The 15,547-nt window shown below is 46.1% G+C and overlaps 1 protein-coding gene across 1 annotated transcript; it reads left to right on the top strand.

Moving 5' to 3' along the window:
• Positions 1 to 298: 298 nt before the first annotated feature.
• On the top strand, positions 299 to 9,505 carry fbxo15 (F-box protein 15; the record flags this gene model as incomplete). Its single annotated transcript, XM_079755150.1, has 9 exons — positions 299 to 399; positions 588 to 692; positions 1,192 to 1,458; positions 3,319 to 3,519; positions 4,415 to 4,541; positions 5,102 to 5,184; positions 5,508 to 5,653; positions 5,831 to 5,955; positions 9,239 to 9,505. 9 exons carry the CDS (start codon positions 299 to 301, stop codon positions 9,503 to 9,505), a joined length of 1,422 nt encoding a protein of 473 aa, XP_079611276.1.
• Between the last annotated feature and the right edge of the window lie 6,042 nt (positions 9,506 to 15,547).

Genomic DNA, 15,547 nt, shown 5'->3' with positions numbered 1-15,547 from the left:
GTAAATGTATCCCATACGAAACATTACATGTACCCCATACGTTACCTGAATTGTAACGTTATGTGATTCTATAGTTTAACGTCCACTTAGCTGAAACATTGTACACATGCCCCATAGTTTACCTGCAGCATTATATATTATGCACCCCATATGCAATGTGAAAAATTACATATACCCCATAGGATAACTGAAACATGACATGTACGCTTAAGGTAATATGAATCATTATACATGTACCCTTAAGTAAATATTAACAATGTTAATGTACCCGTACATCACCTGAAACATTTTAGAGCAAATGTCAAAACAAAATGCCACCATATCTTCGAAATCGGAGTTGCGTCGGGCCAAAGGTGAAAAGTCATCATCAAAAACGCAGAAGCAATGTTTAATTCAAAGGTAAGTGTCAGATCAAGAGATTCTCCCAGTTTGTCAGGGTCAGCGGTTGCTGTGTGTATTTATCTATCTTAACTTGATACAGAATTGATAAAAATCGACACCTTGTTTCCTCTAAACTAGCCCTTTTTTAATGCTCAATAAGTGGTGACTGAATGTTTTTTTGTTTAACCCATCGTCCCCTGTCTCAGAATGCCCTCCGAGGTCCTTGTGAAGATTCTGCACTACCTCGATGCATCTTCCCTTTTCTGCATTAGCCATGTCAACAAGTTCTTCAATCGGCTCGCTAATGATGAGTAAGTACATTGCAGATATGCATTAAATATTTAATGTTTGTGCACACGTCTTCCTTATTGCAGTTAATGGTGGAACCATTATCTCCTTGAATTATTGAGAATAGTGTTCATTCGTAAGATGTTCTCACAGGGATTTAAATAGTTTCTTAAATCAAAGGTCAACATTTTTCACACCGTAGCTTCGCACTTCTCTCTCCTCCCGAACGCCAAAACACTTTCTTCACACTAAATTGCCTTTTTATAGTTTATAAACCTTCTTCAGCACTGCATAGGAGCCTGTCTTTCTTTTGTCCGAATGAATTCAATAGATAAGGTCATGCAAACACGTATAGCGCATTGTCACAGTAACGTCTCACAGGGGGCCACGTGTCCACTATGATGTTTACCTACTAGGTGGGTTGTGATAGTGTAATCACCAACCCACCTAGTGGTTAACCACAGGCCTTTAACATGGTGGTGTTGTTGCTGGCTGATCACCTGTGATTCCCGCCCCCTGCAGCACCATCTGGCTGAGGCTGTACTTGTACGAGATTGGCGGGGGGAAGGAACGGAGGCCCAAAGGACCCGTGGAGAACACGGTGCCCAAGCGGACCGCGGTGTCCGCGGTGTCCGCGGCGGCGGCCGAGCCCCCAGGGCGGGCCCCCGGCCACTGGAAGAGGCGCTACTTGAAGGCGAGGGCCGGGTACAACGTGTCCGAGTGGATGAGAGACCTCCGGGCCATCAGCCCTTACACCGGGCTGCCGAGCCAGACGGAGTCCTTGCTCCGGTGAGAGGCTCCCAACCCCCCCACCCACTGGCACACACACAACTTCCCAACACCCACGCTTTCCCAAAGCCTGTTCGCGTCAAGCGCGTCCGCTGTCGGGTCGATGCGCTAGCCCCTTGATGTCGGGCACTCGTGCGTGACTCCCAGCTACTGGGCTCTGCTGTTCAGTGGTTTCGTCGGTATGATCTTTGACATGAGATCAGTGGTATTTACCTGTCCATCATTTTTCAGCTATTTTGAGTGTTTTCATGTGATTTGGGGACCGTATACAGTTTGAGGTGAGGATAGATTCAGCATGTGTTACGTAGTGCTTTATTCTCAAACTAAGGGCCGACATATTTCAGTGGCAAACAAGAGTGGAGAACGAGGCTCGTTCTCCGTGGTTATCTTCAGCACTTGGTTTCAAACCCGAGGCTGGTCTCAGCTCGGTGCAGCCAGAAGATGTAGTCCATTTTTGCCAATCAAACCACGGCCAAGATGCGACGATGAGACTTTATTTATCCTGCCAGGAAATGATTGGACCACAGCATCTTCCTGCGTTTTGACTTCTTTAATCTCCACAAGCATTGGAAATAAGCATTAGCATTATCTTCATATAATATCGATCTTGATTCCGGTCGTTTCGGGACGTGCCAGGTATAAACTCGTATAAAGATGTTTGACCGCCAGGCCGCTGGCACTCTTTTAGACATCAAAACGAAAGGTTGATCCGAGACACAGACGCTTACCACAGCAGAGTACTGCTTGTTTTCCCTCCGTCTAATGGCACGTTCTTATTAAAGGTGAGACAGGAGGTCTCCGTCTCCATGTGTGGGGCCCTCGGGGGCGGGGGTTGTGCTGTGTGGGTGTGTGTGTGGGGGGGGGGGGGGGGCGACTCATCCCTCCTCCTGTTGATCTGACCTCTGGTCATCGGCTCCGCGGCCCAGTGGCGTTGGGACTCTGCGACCGCTGCCTCCGGAGAGGCTGGCCGAGTACAATATAATTGTGTTCCTTGGCGTGGCTGTGCGATTGTTGTTGAAATAAACGACTCCCTCCCCCCCCCCCCCCCCCCCCCCCCCCCGGAGCCCAGGCAGACGGTTTCCGGGGGGGGGGGGAGGGGGGTTATGTCTGTGAGGAAACGCAGGGCTGTGCAATTTAGCCCCGTGATAATCATTTGACAAAGCGTCAAGTCCTCGTTCTGCTGGTGGAAGTGAATTCCCATGAGTCAGCCAGCTCCCCCGGTCCCCTCTGCATCATCCTCGATGCGCCCGCTCTCATTCACGGCGGACTTTGTTGTTTGGGCGCTCGGGAACAACACAGCAGGGACATCCCATAATCGCAGGTTCGGACACAATCGGGTCACGTGCTCTGTCATGAGCAGAGAGTTTTCTCTCTCCTTTGGTCGTGTCTCGCCCTGTCTCACTGGTTAGTGTTCGGTTTCAGACACATGGTACAATGTGTTAAGGCCCCCACCTCATTAAACAGATTCAGTGGATTCAGATTAAAGAGTGCTACACTGCAAACAGCCTCTAAGTGAGGGCCCAGGAATGGCAGGGGAAAAGGTAGATGAGGACTCCCACAGCAGTTACAGCAGTCCACTCCGAGCTATCGAACGTTTCCTTTGGAAAGGCCGAAGTAAACACTGACTGGAAGTTAAATGATTATTTACTGTATTAATTGTTATCATAAGCCACTCATGGATTGTAAATTCCTGCAGATTTTAAGTGAGTTAGTCTTTTTAAAAGGATGAAACTTGTTAGGATGCCACCAAAATTAAAAAGTTAGTGGCATCTGTATAAGTACAAAACCCTACCCTCAAACCCCCGTCAATAGTGGGCATTGGAAAAACAAATGTAGGAACGCTCGTTTGGCTCTTCCCAGGAAGCGACGCGTCGCGTGGGAGCTGACCGTGACCCTCGGATCGGGGCGGGAGGCGGCCTTTGAGCAGAGCCAGGTGCACTTCTTCCAGTCGGCCGTCACCGTGTCCTGGAGCCACAGCCGCTGGCCGCTCTGCAGCCAGGTGGCCTCCCTACAGCTGCACGCCGTGGTGAGGGTGGCTCTGACCTGCCCCAGCCTCCAAAGGTGTGTGTCGACTCATCGATGGCCGTCTTCATGGACCCTGTGTTGGAGGATTGCAAATTGCTGGGCTCAATAAGAAGAACTCTTAAGCAAATAGCCAAATACTGCTCTGTGTCAGCAATCCTAGGCAGTCTGCATTTATGGAGAAGGCGCTGTCATCTCTACCCATCATATAACTCTACAGTATAACTATATTTTTATCTCTACTGATTCACTCGGTTGTGGATACCTGCAAAGTGTTTGGGTTGTTGCGTGAGACATAATTGGCTCTTTATTAATATTTGGATGCTATGGTGTTGTAGTATTGGTCTGTGTGTGTGTGTTGATAAACGGCACCCGTTTTTACATTTGGTATAAAAAAAAAAGAACAAAAAGCCTTTTCAAGAAGGCTTTGTATTTCCCTGGCCCCTGAACAACCAGCGACCAGTTTGAGTTCATGTTATTTGTAACCAAACTAACCAAATTCCCTTTGGTCAGTAAACAACATGTCTCAAGTAATGTGGAGTTTACTCTGCGCAATTATTGCTGTTTTCAGCAAGAATTAGGTTCCCCCCCAGAGGAGCTGAACTGATGATTGGCATGCCACCCATATAACGTCCGCACGGACCTCGGAATAGAAGCCAATGTTTCACACGTTATCAACCGCAAACACCGGCGTTCATTAGGCCTTTTGACTTCCAGGAGTGAACAATGTATTGGTCCGGGTCAAGCACTGAGACCACCCCCCCCCCCCGAGCCTTCACTGAGGCTTGACCCTGGAAACCACGATCTGTTAAAACGTGCTGCCTGCTCACCAACCGTGCAATATATGCATATTTTAGATCGACACCTGATTCTGTGCACTGTGTACCTCTGCGTCTCTGTCCCACTGGGTTCCCGTCCGGTTGGCCTTCGGCAGACCGGGCTGGCGCTCCCTCATGGCCTCGGTCGACGCCCAGGCGCTCTCTGATAGGGCGCCCCTCGTGGGCCACGACCTGCTGGTCAAGGTGCTGGTCCTCCAGGGCGTGCTGGTTGGCGTCTGGAGGGTGAGTCCCAGAGCCGCCCGTCCCACAGTGGGACCTTCCAGGTCACACTTGGCTCCACTTAAAAATAGTAGTTTAGTTGTTTAGCATCTTACCCTAGCGACCTGTGTTGTGTACGGGGAGTGGGTTAACCTAGTGATTGTTAGTGCTTTGTTCTATGAACATCCTTATTGTACCGACAGAGATATATTGTTGTTTTTCTTTCTTCTGACAAATGAACTTTGTTGTAAGTCACTTTGGATAAAAGTGTGGCTAAACGCCCCTGAATGTAAACGGGTTCTTTGGTTAAAAATGTAAAGTTACCAGAAAGTAGTGATTTGTGTTGAATTTTACGTTTGGCTTTTACAGCGTAAATTCATTGCATTGAAAGCTGGTCGTACAACGGTGTTCCAAACTGAATTGAGACGCTGTGGTGGATTGACTCCAGTGGTCCGGGGGCATGCCCCCCGGACCACTGGAGGGTAACTTAACCTTTTGAACTGCGCACTGTGACGGAGCTCAGATGCTTTCCGTTCTTCATGCTGAGGGCCAGGGGCTAAGGGGTTTCCCGGTTGTCTCTGCAGGGCACGGCCTCCATTGCCTTCGTCATCGCCTGTTTCCATTTCCACCGGCTGGTTGAGAGGAGTCTGCTGGGCACTTCCATTTGGTCAGTTTACGTACACTTTGGACTTCTGTGGGTTGTGTTAGGGCTCTGGTTTGGGTGATTGGGGTTATCTCAATGTAAAGACTAAATGCAGGACGAGTCTTGGCTATTCAACCACCTTTTGATAGATATTATTTATCTGAAATATTAATTATTGCGCTTTATTTTCAAGCAGTATGCCATTTTTTAATGCAGTGTAGGCACAGCCCCCTCTAGTGGTAGTTGGTAGGAATGGACTGAAGTGAATAATCATTAGAAGACAAAGGAGGGAGAGACCCCTGAAATCCATGTCAAGCCATTTCAATGACTCTTTGGCCTCTCCCCAGTCCCTACTCTGGACCAGTCGATAAAGCCCCCTTTGATGACATAGACCCGGAGTATGGTCTCCATGGTTACACCCTACACATCGTGCTTCACAACACGGTGGCTGAAATAATGTCCGGCCGCTTCTCTCATCTCTTCTGCCGGAAAGGTGAGTCTCTATTACATTTTGCACGTTTTATTAAAACGTCTATTTTGGATAACCAATCTTTGTTGGAACGCACCCTGGTCATTTAAGTCCACACCGTGGTTTGGACGGACTGTTGACCTGTGGCGACATCGCTGCAACCCCTGGTCCTTACCTGCACTGCCTCGGTGTCTCCCCCAGATCAGATCCAGAACGGTCACATTGAGCTGGTGGCCATTAGCCGGGCCGATCTGTCCCAACACACGCCGCTGTCGGGCAACATCAGCCTGCCCTGGAGGTGTGAGGGCCTGGACGGCACGGTGGAGGTAACACTTTCGCCCCCGCTTGGTGTATCGTGGCAGGTAGACGCCCGTGGGGTGTGACTTTCAAATTTTGCATTTGATTTATTATTCGAAAGGCGATTTTTTTTATTTTTAGAGATATAGTAGATCAGGCAGAACGTTTTTATAGAAAAACTATTTAACATGGGATACAGTTTATGTTTTAGTTTTTTAAAGTGTAAGAGCACATTACTTGCGTGGGGGGACCATTAGGAAATATAATACAACTAATCTAGTAAACTCTCAACCAAGTTTCAACATTGCCCTTTCATGACTTTTCTGAAATGTGTCTTGTTCACACACCAGTGTCCTTAAAAAATAGGAAATTGTATATAACAAGGTTAGAGGTAATAATCGGCTTTATAGCTGTAAACAGGATCGCAGCTGTAACTGCAAATTCGCAGTGTACCTTTTCTCCAGCAGGCGTCACCATGGTGCCAGTTTGCTATACGATTAATAATGAAATGGCAGAGTACATTACTAATTCGAAGCAATTGCACTTGGGCCAAAATAACAAATGTTGTTATAATTATGAATATTTATTTTCACTCAGGAACTTATTCCCAGTGATGTAACAAATTGGATATTTTTACATTAGAAAAATGTCTTAGTTGTAACATCTGAATGTCTCGACTCATTCAAATTTTTTAAGGCTACTAATAAAGCATTGCAAAACATTATTATTGTAATATAAAGCTTTGGTACTTTGGGGGTTATTGGTGAGCAAAAATAAATCCCATGCAGTCCTATCTATAAAACAAACACATCTTGAAGGGACCAGGCATTGTATGTGGCATTTTACACCCTGAGAGAAAAAAAATGGACAAAAAAAAAAGTTAAGAAATAAAGTGGGGAATTAATCTTTCTACGCTGCCCGATGAGGACGTACTTGATTTGACAGAACTTGCAAGGCTTAATACTACTGGCAACCGTGATGACAGTACTTGATTCTCATTGTATTTGTGGTGCATTTACCACAGACACAGTGAGTAGTATTTAGTCAATAGTTGTGTTCCCTATACATCTCGCGCCCTGACACTGGTGCGCCTCTGAAGGAGCTGGTCCAGAGAGTGTGCCCGGCGCAGACCATTTGAGTGATCTGCTTTCTGTTCAGCTGCCTTCTGAGCCACGACCATTCCCCTTTCAGCAGTAAAATACAATTATTATTTTTCTCTCTGGATTGTTTTGCCTGTGTGTTGATTATACGGAACGTGTGCAACGATGCCTTCGAGGTCGAGCACGTTGTAGAATACAGCAGCTGGCCTTCTGCGCGTTCCACCTTCCACCGCATAGCCCATGGTCATGTGGTCCGTAAGGTCGGCCCCCATTTGGGTTTTATCAAAGCCGAAGGTACTGTTCAACGATCCCCACTGTTCAGTAGGGAGGTGTTCTTTATTAGCCTTTGCCTGTTCAATTGTGAGTGTGGCATTTACATGCTTGATCCGAGTGGGTGAAAGTGTTTCTGCGCCACATTGTGATCGATGAAGACCGTGGTGTGATAAAGGTGATCGATGAAGGCTGTGTTACAATTACAATTACAATTAGGGCATTTAGCAGAATGTGTTGTGATAAAGGTGATCGATGAAGGCCGTGATGTGATAAAGGTTATCAAATGAAGGCCGTGGTGTGATAAAGGTGATCCGATGAAGGCCGTGTTGTGAGCCTAAGGTGATCTGTAGTGGTGCAACGGATCACAAAACTGTGACAAATGTGACTTGGCTTTCAAATGCTTTTTTGGATTTATTTCAACATCAACAATGAATAACTAAAAAAAAATATATAGATATAAATATTTCAATACAAAATAAAGTACAATCTGAGGCATTATTCTTCTTCTTTTTAAGATGGATAGTAAAAATAAAAACTGTGAGGGTTGATCCGATCATGGATCATCCGTGATCCGTTGCACCACTAGTGATCGATGAAGGCTGTGTTGTGATAAAGGTGATCCGATGAAGGCCGTGGTGAGATTAAGGTGATCCGGTGAAGGCCGTGGTGAGCTAAAGGTGATCCGGTGAAGGCCGTGGTGAGCTAAAGGTGATCCGGTGAAGGCCGTGGTGTTCTCTAAAGGTGATCCGGTGAAGGCCGTGGTGTTAAAGGTGATCCGGTGAAGGCCTTGTTGTTCTCTAAAGGTGATCCGGTGAAGGCCGTGGTGAGCTAAAGGTGATCCGGTGAAGGCCGTGGTGAGCTAAAGGTGATCCGGTGAAGGCCGTGGTGAGCTAAAGGTGATCCGGTGAAGGCCGTGGTGTTCTCTAAAGGTGATCCGGTGAAGGTCGTGGTGTTCTCTAAAGGTGATCCGGTGAAGGCCGTGGTGTTAAAGGTGATCTGGTGAAGGCCTTGTTGTTCTCTAAAGGTGATCCGGTGAAGGTCGTGGTGTTCTCTAAAGGTGATCCGGTGAAGGCCGTGGTGTTAAAGGTGATCCGGTGAAGGCCGTGGTGTTCTCTAAAGGTGATCCGGTGAAGGCCTTGTTGTTCTCTAAAGGTGATCCGGTGAAGGCCGTGGTGTTCTCTAAAGGTGATCCGGTGAAGGTCGTGGTGTTCTCTAAAGGTGATCCGGTGAAGGCCGTGGTGTTAAAGGTGATCCGGTGAAGGCCTTGTTCTTCTCTAAAGGTGATCCGGTGAAGGCCGTGGTGAGCTAAAGGTGATCCGGTGAAGGCCGTGGTGTTCTCTAAAGGTGATCCGGTGAAGGTCGTGGTGTTCTCTAAAGGTGATCCGGTGAAGGTCGTGGTGTTCTCTAAAGGTGATCCGGTGAAGGCCGTGGTGTTCTCTAAAGGTGATCCGGTGAAGGCCTTGTTCTTCTCTAAAGGTGATCCGGTGAAGGCCGTGGTGTTAAAGGTGATCCGGTGAAGGCCGTGGTGTTCTCTAAAGGTGATCCAGTGAAGGTCGTGGTGTTCTCTAAAGGTGATCCGGTGAAGGCCGTGGTGAGCTAAAGGTGACCCGGTGAAGGTCGTGGTGTTCTCTAAAGGTGATCCGGTGAAGGCCGTGGTGTTAAAGGTGATCCGGTGAAGGCCGTGGTGTTAAAGGTGATCCGGTGAAGGCCGTGGTGTTAAAGGTGATCCGGTGAAGGCCTTGTTGTTCTCTAAAGGTGATCCGGTGAAGGCCTTGTTGTTCTCTAAAGGTGATCCGGTGAAGGCCGTGGTGTTAAAGGTGATCCGGTGAAGGCCTTGTTGTTCTCTAAAGGTGATCCGGTGAAGGCCGTGGTGTTAAAGGTGATCCGGTGAAGGTCGTGTTGTTCTCTAAAGGTGACGCGCTGTTCTCCCCGCCGGTAGAACTGCTGCCTGATGAGCTTCACCCTGCTGGACGAAGCCCAGCAGCCCTTCTGGTGCCTCAGCTCTCCCGTTTACATGGCGCCCGCCAAGAAGCCCGTGGCGTACGACTACGACGGAGAGCACTTCTCACTGTGCTGCCTCCGCCCGGAGGGCCGCGTGGCGATGGAGCTGGTGCGGACGGATCGGCAGAGGCAGCTCTTCCTCATCGACCTCCGGCTGTACGTCGGTCTACAGGAAGTACACCGCCACTTTGGGAAGAGCTACTGAAGTGTGTGTGTGTGTGTGTGTGTGTGTGTGTGTGTGTGTGTGTGTGTGTGTGTGTGTGTGTGTGTGTGTGTGTGTGTGTGTGTGTGTGTGTGTGTGTGTGTGTGTCAGAAACATTGGTGGATGTGATTTATATATCTGACTTAGTTTTTACCAAGTTATATGTTGGTGTTTTTAAGGTGTCAGCCTTTCTAAAGTTGTTATGCTACAACTATATTATTTAAAAATAATTTAGTTTGCTTAGGATAGTAGTAGTAGTAGTGTGAATATTAGTTAAGCCATTGTCAATTGTTTTTTGTTCATTTATTTCAAGTTCGGGTTTCCCTTGAGTTGAATTTAATTGGAGTAAAAACATGCATAGTTCATATGCATTATTCAATTTTGTTTAGTTTTTACATAATTTGTCATCAATGCCATAATCTTAACGGTATTAATAAATACATCAAAAAGTGAACACACTGCATTCAGATGATAATTAATTGATGACTAATGCATCACAAAAGCTCTGAAAGAAGCACACCTTTACAGGGAAAACAAAACAACATAAAATTGATACAGAAGGAAAAGGATGAAATTAATTGTATTGACTTAGCTATGTGGTTTGGTGTCCTATATAAAGCTCATAACCCTTTGGCCCAAACTAAACAATTTTGTAAATCTTTTTTAAATCGATTGTATTTAACAGTCTATATTCTAATTCTATGTTTGTTACTTGATCCGACTGAACTACATGCCACATGGCTTCATAGCGGGATAGCGATTTCTTAGCCTGGCGCCTTGTCTGCCATTCTGGCTAAGGCAATGCCTAACGTCACGGTTTGAGTGTCACTGGATGTGTGAAGGTCTGTCAGGGACAGCGCTTGATTCTATTGTCTGCGTCAGAAAACATTTTTCACTGCCAAATATGCCCGTCTTATGCCCGCCTTTTTCCCGGCATGGTCTGCACGTTTACACTGACTGAGGTAATATACTGGCCTGATTTCGCAACCCAATAAACCCTCTCGTACCCTATGCATTGGCGGTTTGATTTTGATGTAAATGCGATTAGACTGCTTCGCGGTTCCAGAGGCGGGTCTGGTGTTTCCGCCAGGTGTTGTTGCGTTGTCTCCACAACAGAGACAACGCAGTGATATCAATATGAGTAGTTATAACTGGAGCGACGGTGAAAGATGCTGACCGTCATGGGAGAGAAGGTGATGCAATCGCATTTAACACAGAAGGGGAAAGATGGTGCGATCTACGAGAAAGTATCAGAGGAACTTTCCTTAGGAGGCTTTTGTCGGGGAATAAAAACAGAATATGTTGGCGTTTTTGCACTTGAAAAATAGTAAATCACGTTTGTAGCCTACACTCAGATGTATACTCATTCTTGCATGAGTGTCTTGAATCATGAAAAAAATTAAAGCATTTGGAGTATGCAAATTATTCTAAAGAGGTTTACTCTCCGTGCGTAGCCCCGCCTCCTCCAGTGAACCAACAAAGCCGGCTCCTTGACGAAGGGGAGATGGAAAAATGCATTTCTAGTTATACTTCTAACATGTTGGTCAAAGCACAGTTGAGGGTCCAACAGGACACCAAGATTTCTGACAGAAGCACTCTGTGGGTTCCAACCGCAGTGAGACATTCTCAAATTCTCTCTGGTCCGGCTTTGAGCCAATAATTATCAGCTCTGTCTTCCCAGTCTTGAGCTGCAGGAAGTTCTGTGACATCCAACTCTTCACCGCAGCCAGACAGGACTCAACCTTCTGGATTTGGGCCGAGTCCCTTGGTTCTACAGGAATAAAGAGTCGGGTGTCATCCGCGTAGTAGGGGTGTAAATCTCTGGTTTCATCACGATACGATATTAAATCGATTCATTGGACAACAATGCGATATTTGCCGATATCAAAAGTCTGCCGCGATACTATTTCGATTCGATTGATTCAGGTGCATGCGATCGATATGAGACGATATCATATGCCCATTTAACGCAACCTCTTACATTCACATCAACTTAATTATAGTTTCATCATTTTATTTATTTGCTCTTCCAGACATTTAAAACAAAAAAAATCAATTTTTAACAAATAAAGTGCCACATTGCATTTAAGTGCAAAATGATTTTTATGGCTCAAATTAAAGAGCCTGTAATGATCTTTCATTTTGAACATAGACCATTCCTAACCTATCTGTGTGGATACTTTTCTTCTAAAAACAAAATATCCCTCGGAATCATCTTGGCTATTAAGATAAGCCGTTCTTGTTGCCAGATTGGGCTAATTTTCCCGCCCAATTTGGTTACTTTTAATCACGTTAGGCTGGAAAAACAGGAAATATGCCCCGTTCGGTTTGCAAAACAAACCGAAACTAGACATCTTCGTGCTCACACATGTGCTCGCTGTTACTGCTTGCCTCGTTTTACTGGTGAACGGATGCGAGCGGCTTGGCGCACTTGCGCCAAAATAGTTTCACAAACACCCGCGCAAGGAGATTGTCAAAATAAAAGCGTATAAACAGCGATATGCATCGATGCTTGGGCGTTGCATCGATGCAGTTATATCGTTCGCCAATCAATCGATGTATCGATCTACATCGATGGATTGTTACACCCCTACCACGTAGCAGTGGAAACTAATTCCAAAGCTGCGGATAATGTCACCCAAGGGAAGCATGTAGATTGCAAAAAGCAATGGACCAAGGACCGACCCTTGTGGTACAACAAAGCGTAGTTTGCAGTGCTTCGATTCTGTACCCTCATGGATCACAGATTTTGTTCTATCTATGTTGGTGCTCAAGATGGTGAAGAAGAATGCTGTGGTCGATCGCGTCGAACGCAGCACTGAGGTCCAGCAGCACAAGCGTCAAGCTTCCATTTGTATCCAAAGCAAGAAGGATATAATTTACAACTCTTGTCACAGCAGTTTCAGTTGTGTGGAAATTCCTGAACCCTGACTGTAAAGGTTCGAAGAGATTGTTCCTCGTCAGATAGTAGACGATTTGCTTTGCTACAATCCTTTCCTGTACCTTGGACAGGAAGGGCACGTTCGATATAGGCCGATAGTTGCTGACTAATTCAGGATCTAGGCCAGGCTTTATGAGTAGCGGTTTTATCACAGCAGCCTTGAAATTAGAGGGAACAATTCCTGTGGAAAGCGAGAGATTCATAAGCCAGTGGATTGCAGGCCCCACTGTGGGAAGAAGTTCCTTAAGAACATTGGAAGGAAGAGGATATAACATACAAGTTGTTGGTTTTGATGCCTTTATCACCTTTTCAAGTTCAACCAGAGGAATTGCCTTGAACTCCAGGAGAGTTGCCTCAGAGTTCTCCGTCCTACTGGGCAAGACCCCATTCTGCCCCGCAGGATGTGTAGGACAAGTTGCACGGCAAGCATAAATTTCCTCTCTAATCGATTGAATCTTATTTTCAAAGAAATACATGAATTGACCTGCCAAGAGGGAGGAGCCTACGCTCTGAGTCTGTTTCTGAGTCAGACTCTTCACCGTATTGAAAAGAAACTTGGGATTGTTTCTATTCAAGTTGATGATACTGGAAAAGTAGGTTCCTGGCAGTAGTCAGCGCACCCTTATAGGTGAGCAGACTGTTGTGCCATGAAAAATGAAAGGCCTCAAGTTTGGTCAAGCGCCATTTGCGTTCAAGGATTTTTGCACGTGCGCGTTTCTGCATTAAACCAGGGAGCTGTTTTTTCAATGATCGTTTTTTAATTGCAAGTGGAGCTACTGAATCAATGGCAACAGACAAGGCATTTTAGAGGTCATCAGTATGGCACTCCACAGAACCCCTATAGTTACAAAGAGGAGCAAATGAACGAGGTAACTTATCTGCCGTCGCTGTAATGGTTGCAGATGTGATGCGGCGACAGCTGAAAGTAGCCTGCTGATCGTCGCAGGGGCAGGATACCACCACCTGGAAAGTGAGCAAAAAATGGTCTGATAAAGCTGAGGTGTAGGGAGAGACCACTAGCTGTGAAATGTCTGCACTGCGGGTCAAGACGAGGCCCAGAGTGTTTCCACCGATGTGGGTTGGGTACTGGACGAGCTGTTTGAAGCCAAGCGTATCTGTAATGGACAGAAAAGCCCTTGTGAGGGCATCAGATGGGTTATTCACATGAATGTTGAAATCCCCAATAAGCAAAATATTGTCTGAATATGCAGACAGAGCAGGTGCAAAATCAGAAAACTCATCAACAAAAACGGTTCTGGGGGACGGTATACTACAGCTAAAAGAAAAGAGTCTGGAGCTTGGCCCCTTTCACGAAGGCCCAGTATGTCGATCTTATTATCAACAATTAGATCCTGGACCAAGAGCGCTTTAGATGAAAGCAACCTTATATTCATGAAACCTATTCTGAGTGCTTCCATTTTATTATTTTCAGAGGGACACTCAGCTCTGAAGCGGTCAGGGAGATGGCACGATTTCGACATACTGGTCGCGGTGGTTAAGTTGCTGGAGGACAACTTTCTCAATATAACTGAACTTTATGAAGGATAGATTTGATATTGGTCTGTAGTTGTTAATAATAGAGGAATCTAGGCTCCGTTTTTTTTAAAAGGGGTTTATTAATTGCAGTTTTCAAGGCGATAAGCCTGGTTGCTAAGCATAGCACTTGAGGATTCAAGTGCTATGCTTGTGACGGCCCGCAGCCATATCACACAACACTGGCTTCAGTTCTAATGGGATTTATCTGAGATCTGTCACCTTCGAAATATGCTTAATTTCCACATACCATCACCCAACTGCCTTGGCACTTGGTGTCCAAATTTTGGTAATGAGCCAGGGAGACGAGAAAAAGAAAAAGTAAAATACAAAGAATTGGCTTTCGATGCTGGAAGAATAGGAGATAAAACAATAGAGGACATCTTGAGAGAGAAACCCTGTGTGAAGATTAAAGGGGTCATATTGCGCTTTTACTTTTTATTTTTTCCCCTTTATATAGTGCGTTATATAGCTTTTTATCCATTGATAAGGTCTGCTAAGGTACAAAGCTCAAATGTCAGGCCAGGGGGAGTCCTCTCCCACAGAAAAGATCTCTCCTGAACTGCCTGAAACAGCTCTTATGCAGTCAGCCTTTATTTGCAGTCAGCCTACTACATAAAGAAATTGGCGGTTGAAAAAAAATGACATCCACACAATTTATATTAAACTCACTGAATTCACTTTCTGAGGTTTTCTAACATTAATATGAGTTCCCCTAGCCTACCTATACCTGTCCCCCAGTAGCAAGACATTTCGTTTGGTGTAAAACGAGCACTAGGCATTCTGCTCCGCCTTTGAAAAAACAAAGCTCAGACGCATCATAAAGGGAGATGCCACCTCCCCTTTCTCTGCCTTGCCAGCACAGAGAATTTGGCCCGCCAATGAGATACGACCGTGCGAGCGCCGTGTGTGTGTGTGTGTGTGTGTGTGTGTGTGTGTGTGTGTCTGTGTGTGATTACACACACTGTAACGCAAGTGTTGTACACTTCTTTGTTATTTGGATAACCGTTCTGCTGTTGGTGTTATGGCGCTTAACACGTCGGACTCTCGTCTCTGGTATTTCCACAACGAGACTCGTAGTGGGGGTTATCTCCGCCATGGTTGAGAAGGAATTGGGGGAAAGGAACTTTGACTCCCTGAAGTAGGTATGAACCACGACATGGAGGAGAAAGGGATTGTTGCCCACGAATGTCTCCCGCTTGAGCCCAGCTTTCCGCTGCCGAGGGACCACCGCCTCGGCGCTGCAGGAGGCGGTGGTGCCTCGGCAGCGAGGCTCCGGCGGGAGAAAACCGCGGTCAACAATCCCTTTCTCCTCCATGTCGTGGTTCAGTCTACTTCAGATTGATGTCGACGTGGAAGAACCAGAGAGAGAACCAGAGTTTGAGATTCATAATATCATCTGGAAGCTCACACAGCTTTTAGGCGTGATAATATATATTATATGATATAGATATCTATGTCTAATATGATATTATTTAGATTTAGAGCTCCAGGACTCACGCCAGAGCACCCAGAGTGTTCTTTAGAATATTTACATCTAGAATATAACACGGCCAAAGGCTGTGTGCGCC

This window comes from Pollachius pollachius (assembly GCF_949987615.1).
Source record: "Pollachius pollachius genome assembly, chromosome: 17".
NCBI classification, from domain to species: domain Eukaryota; kingdom Metazoa; phylum Chordata; class Actinopteri; order Gadiformes; family Gadidae; genus Pollachius; species Pollachius pollachius.
This window is presented reverse-complemented; position numbering and strand designations above follow the sequence as displayed.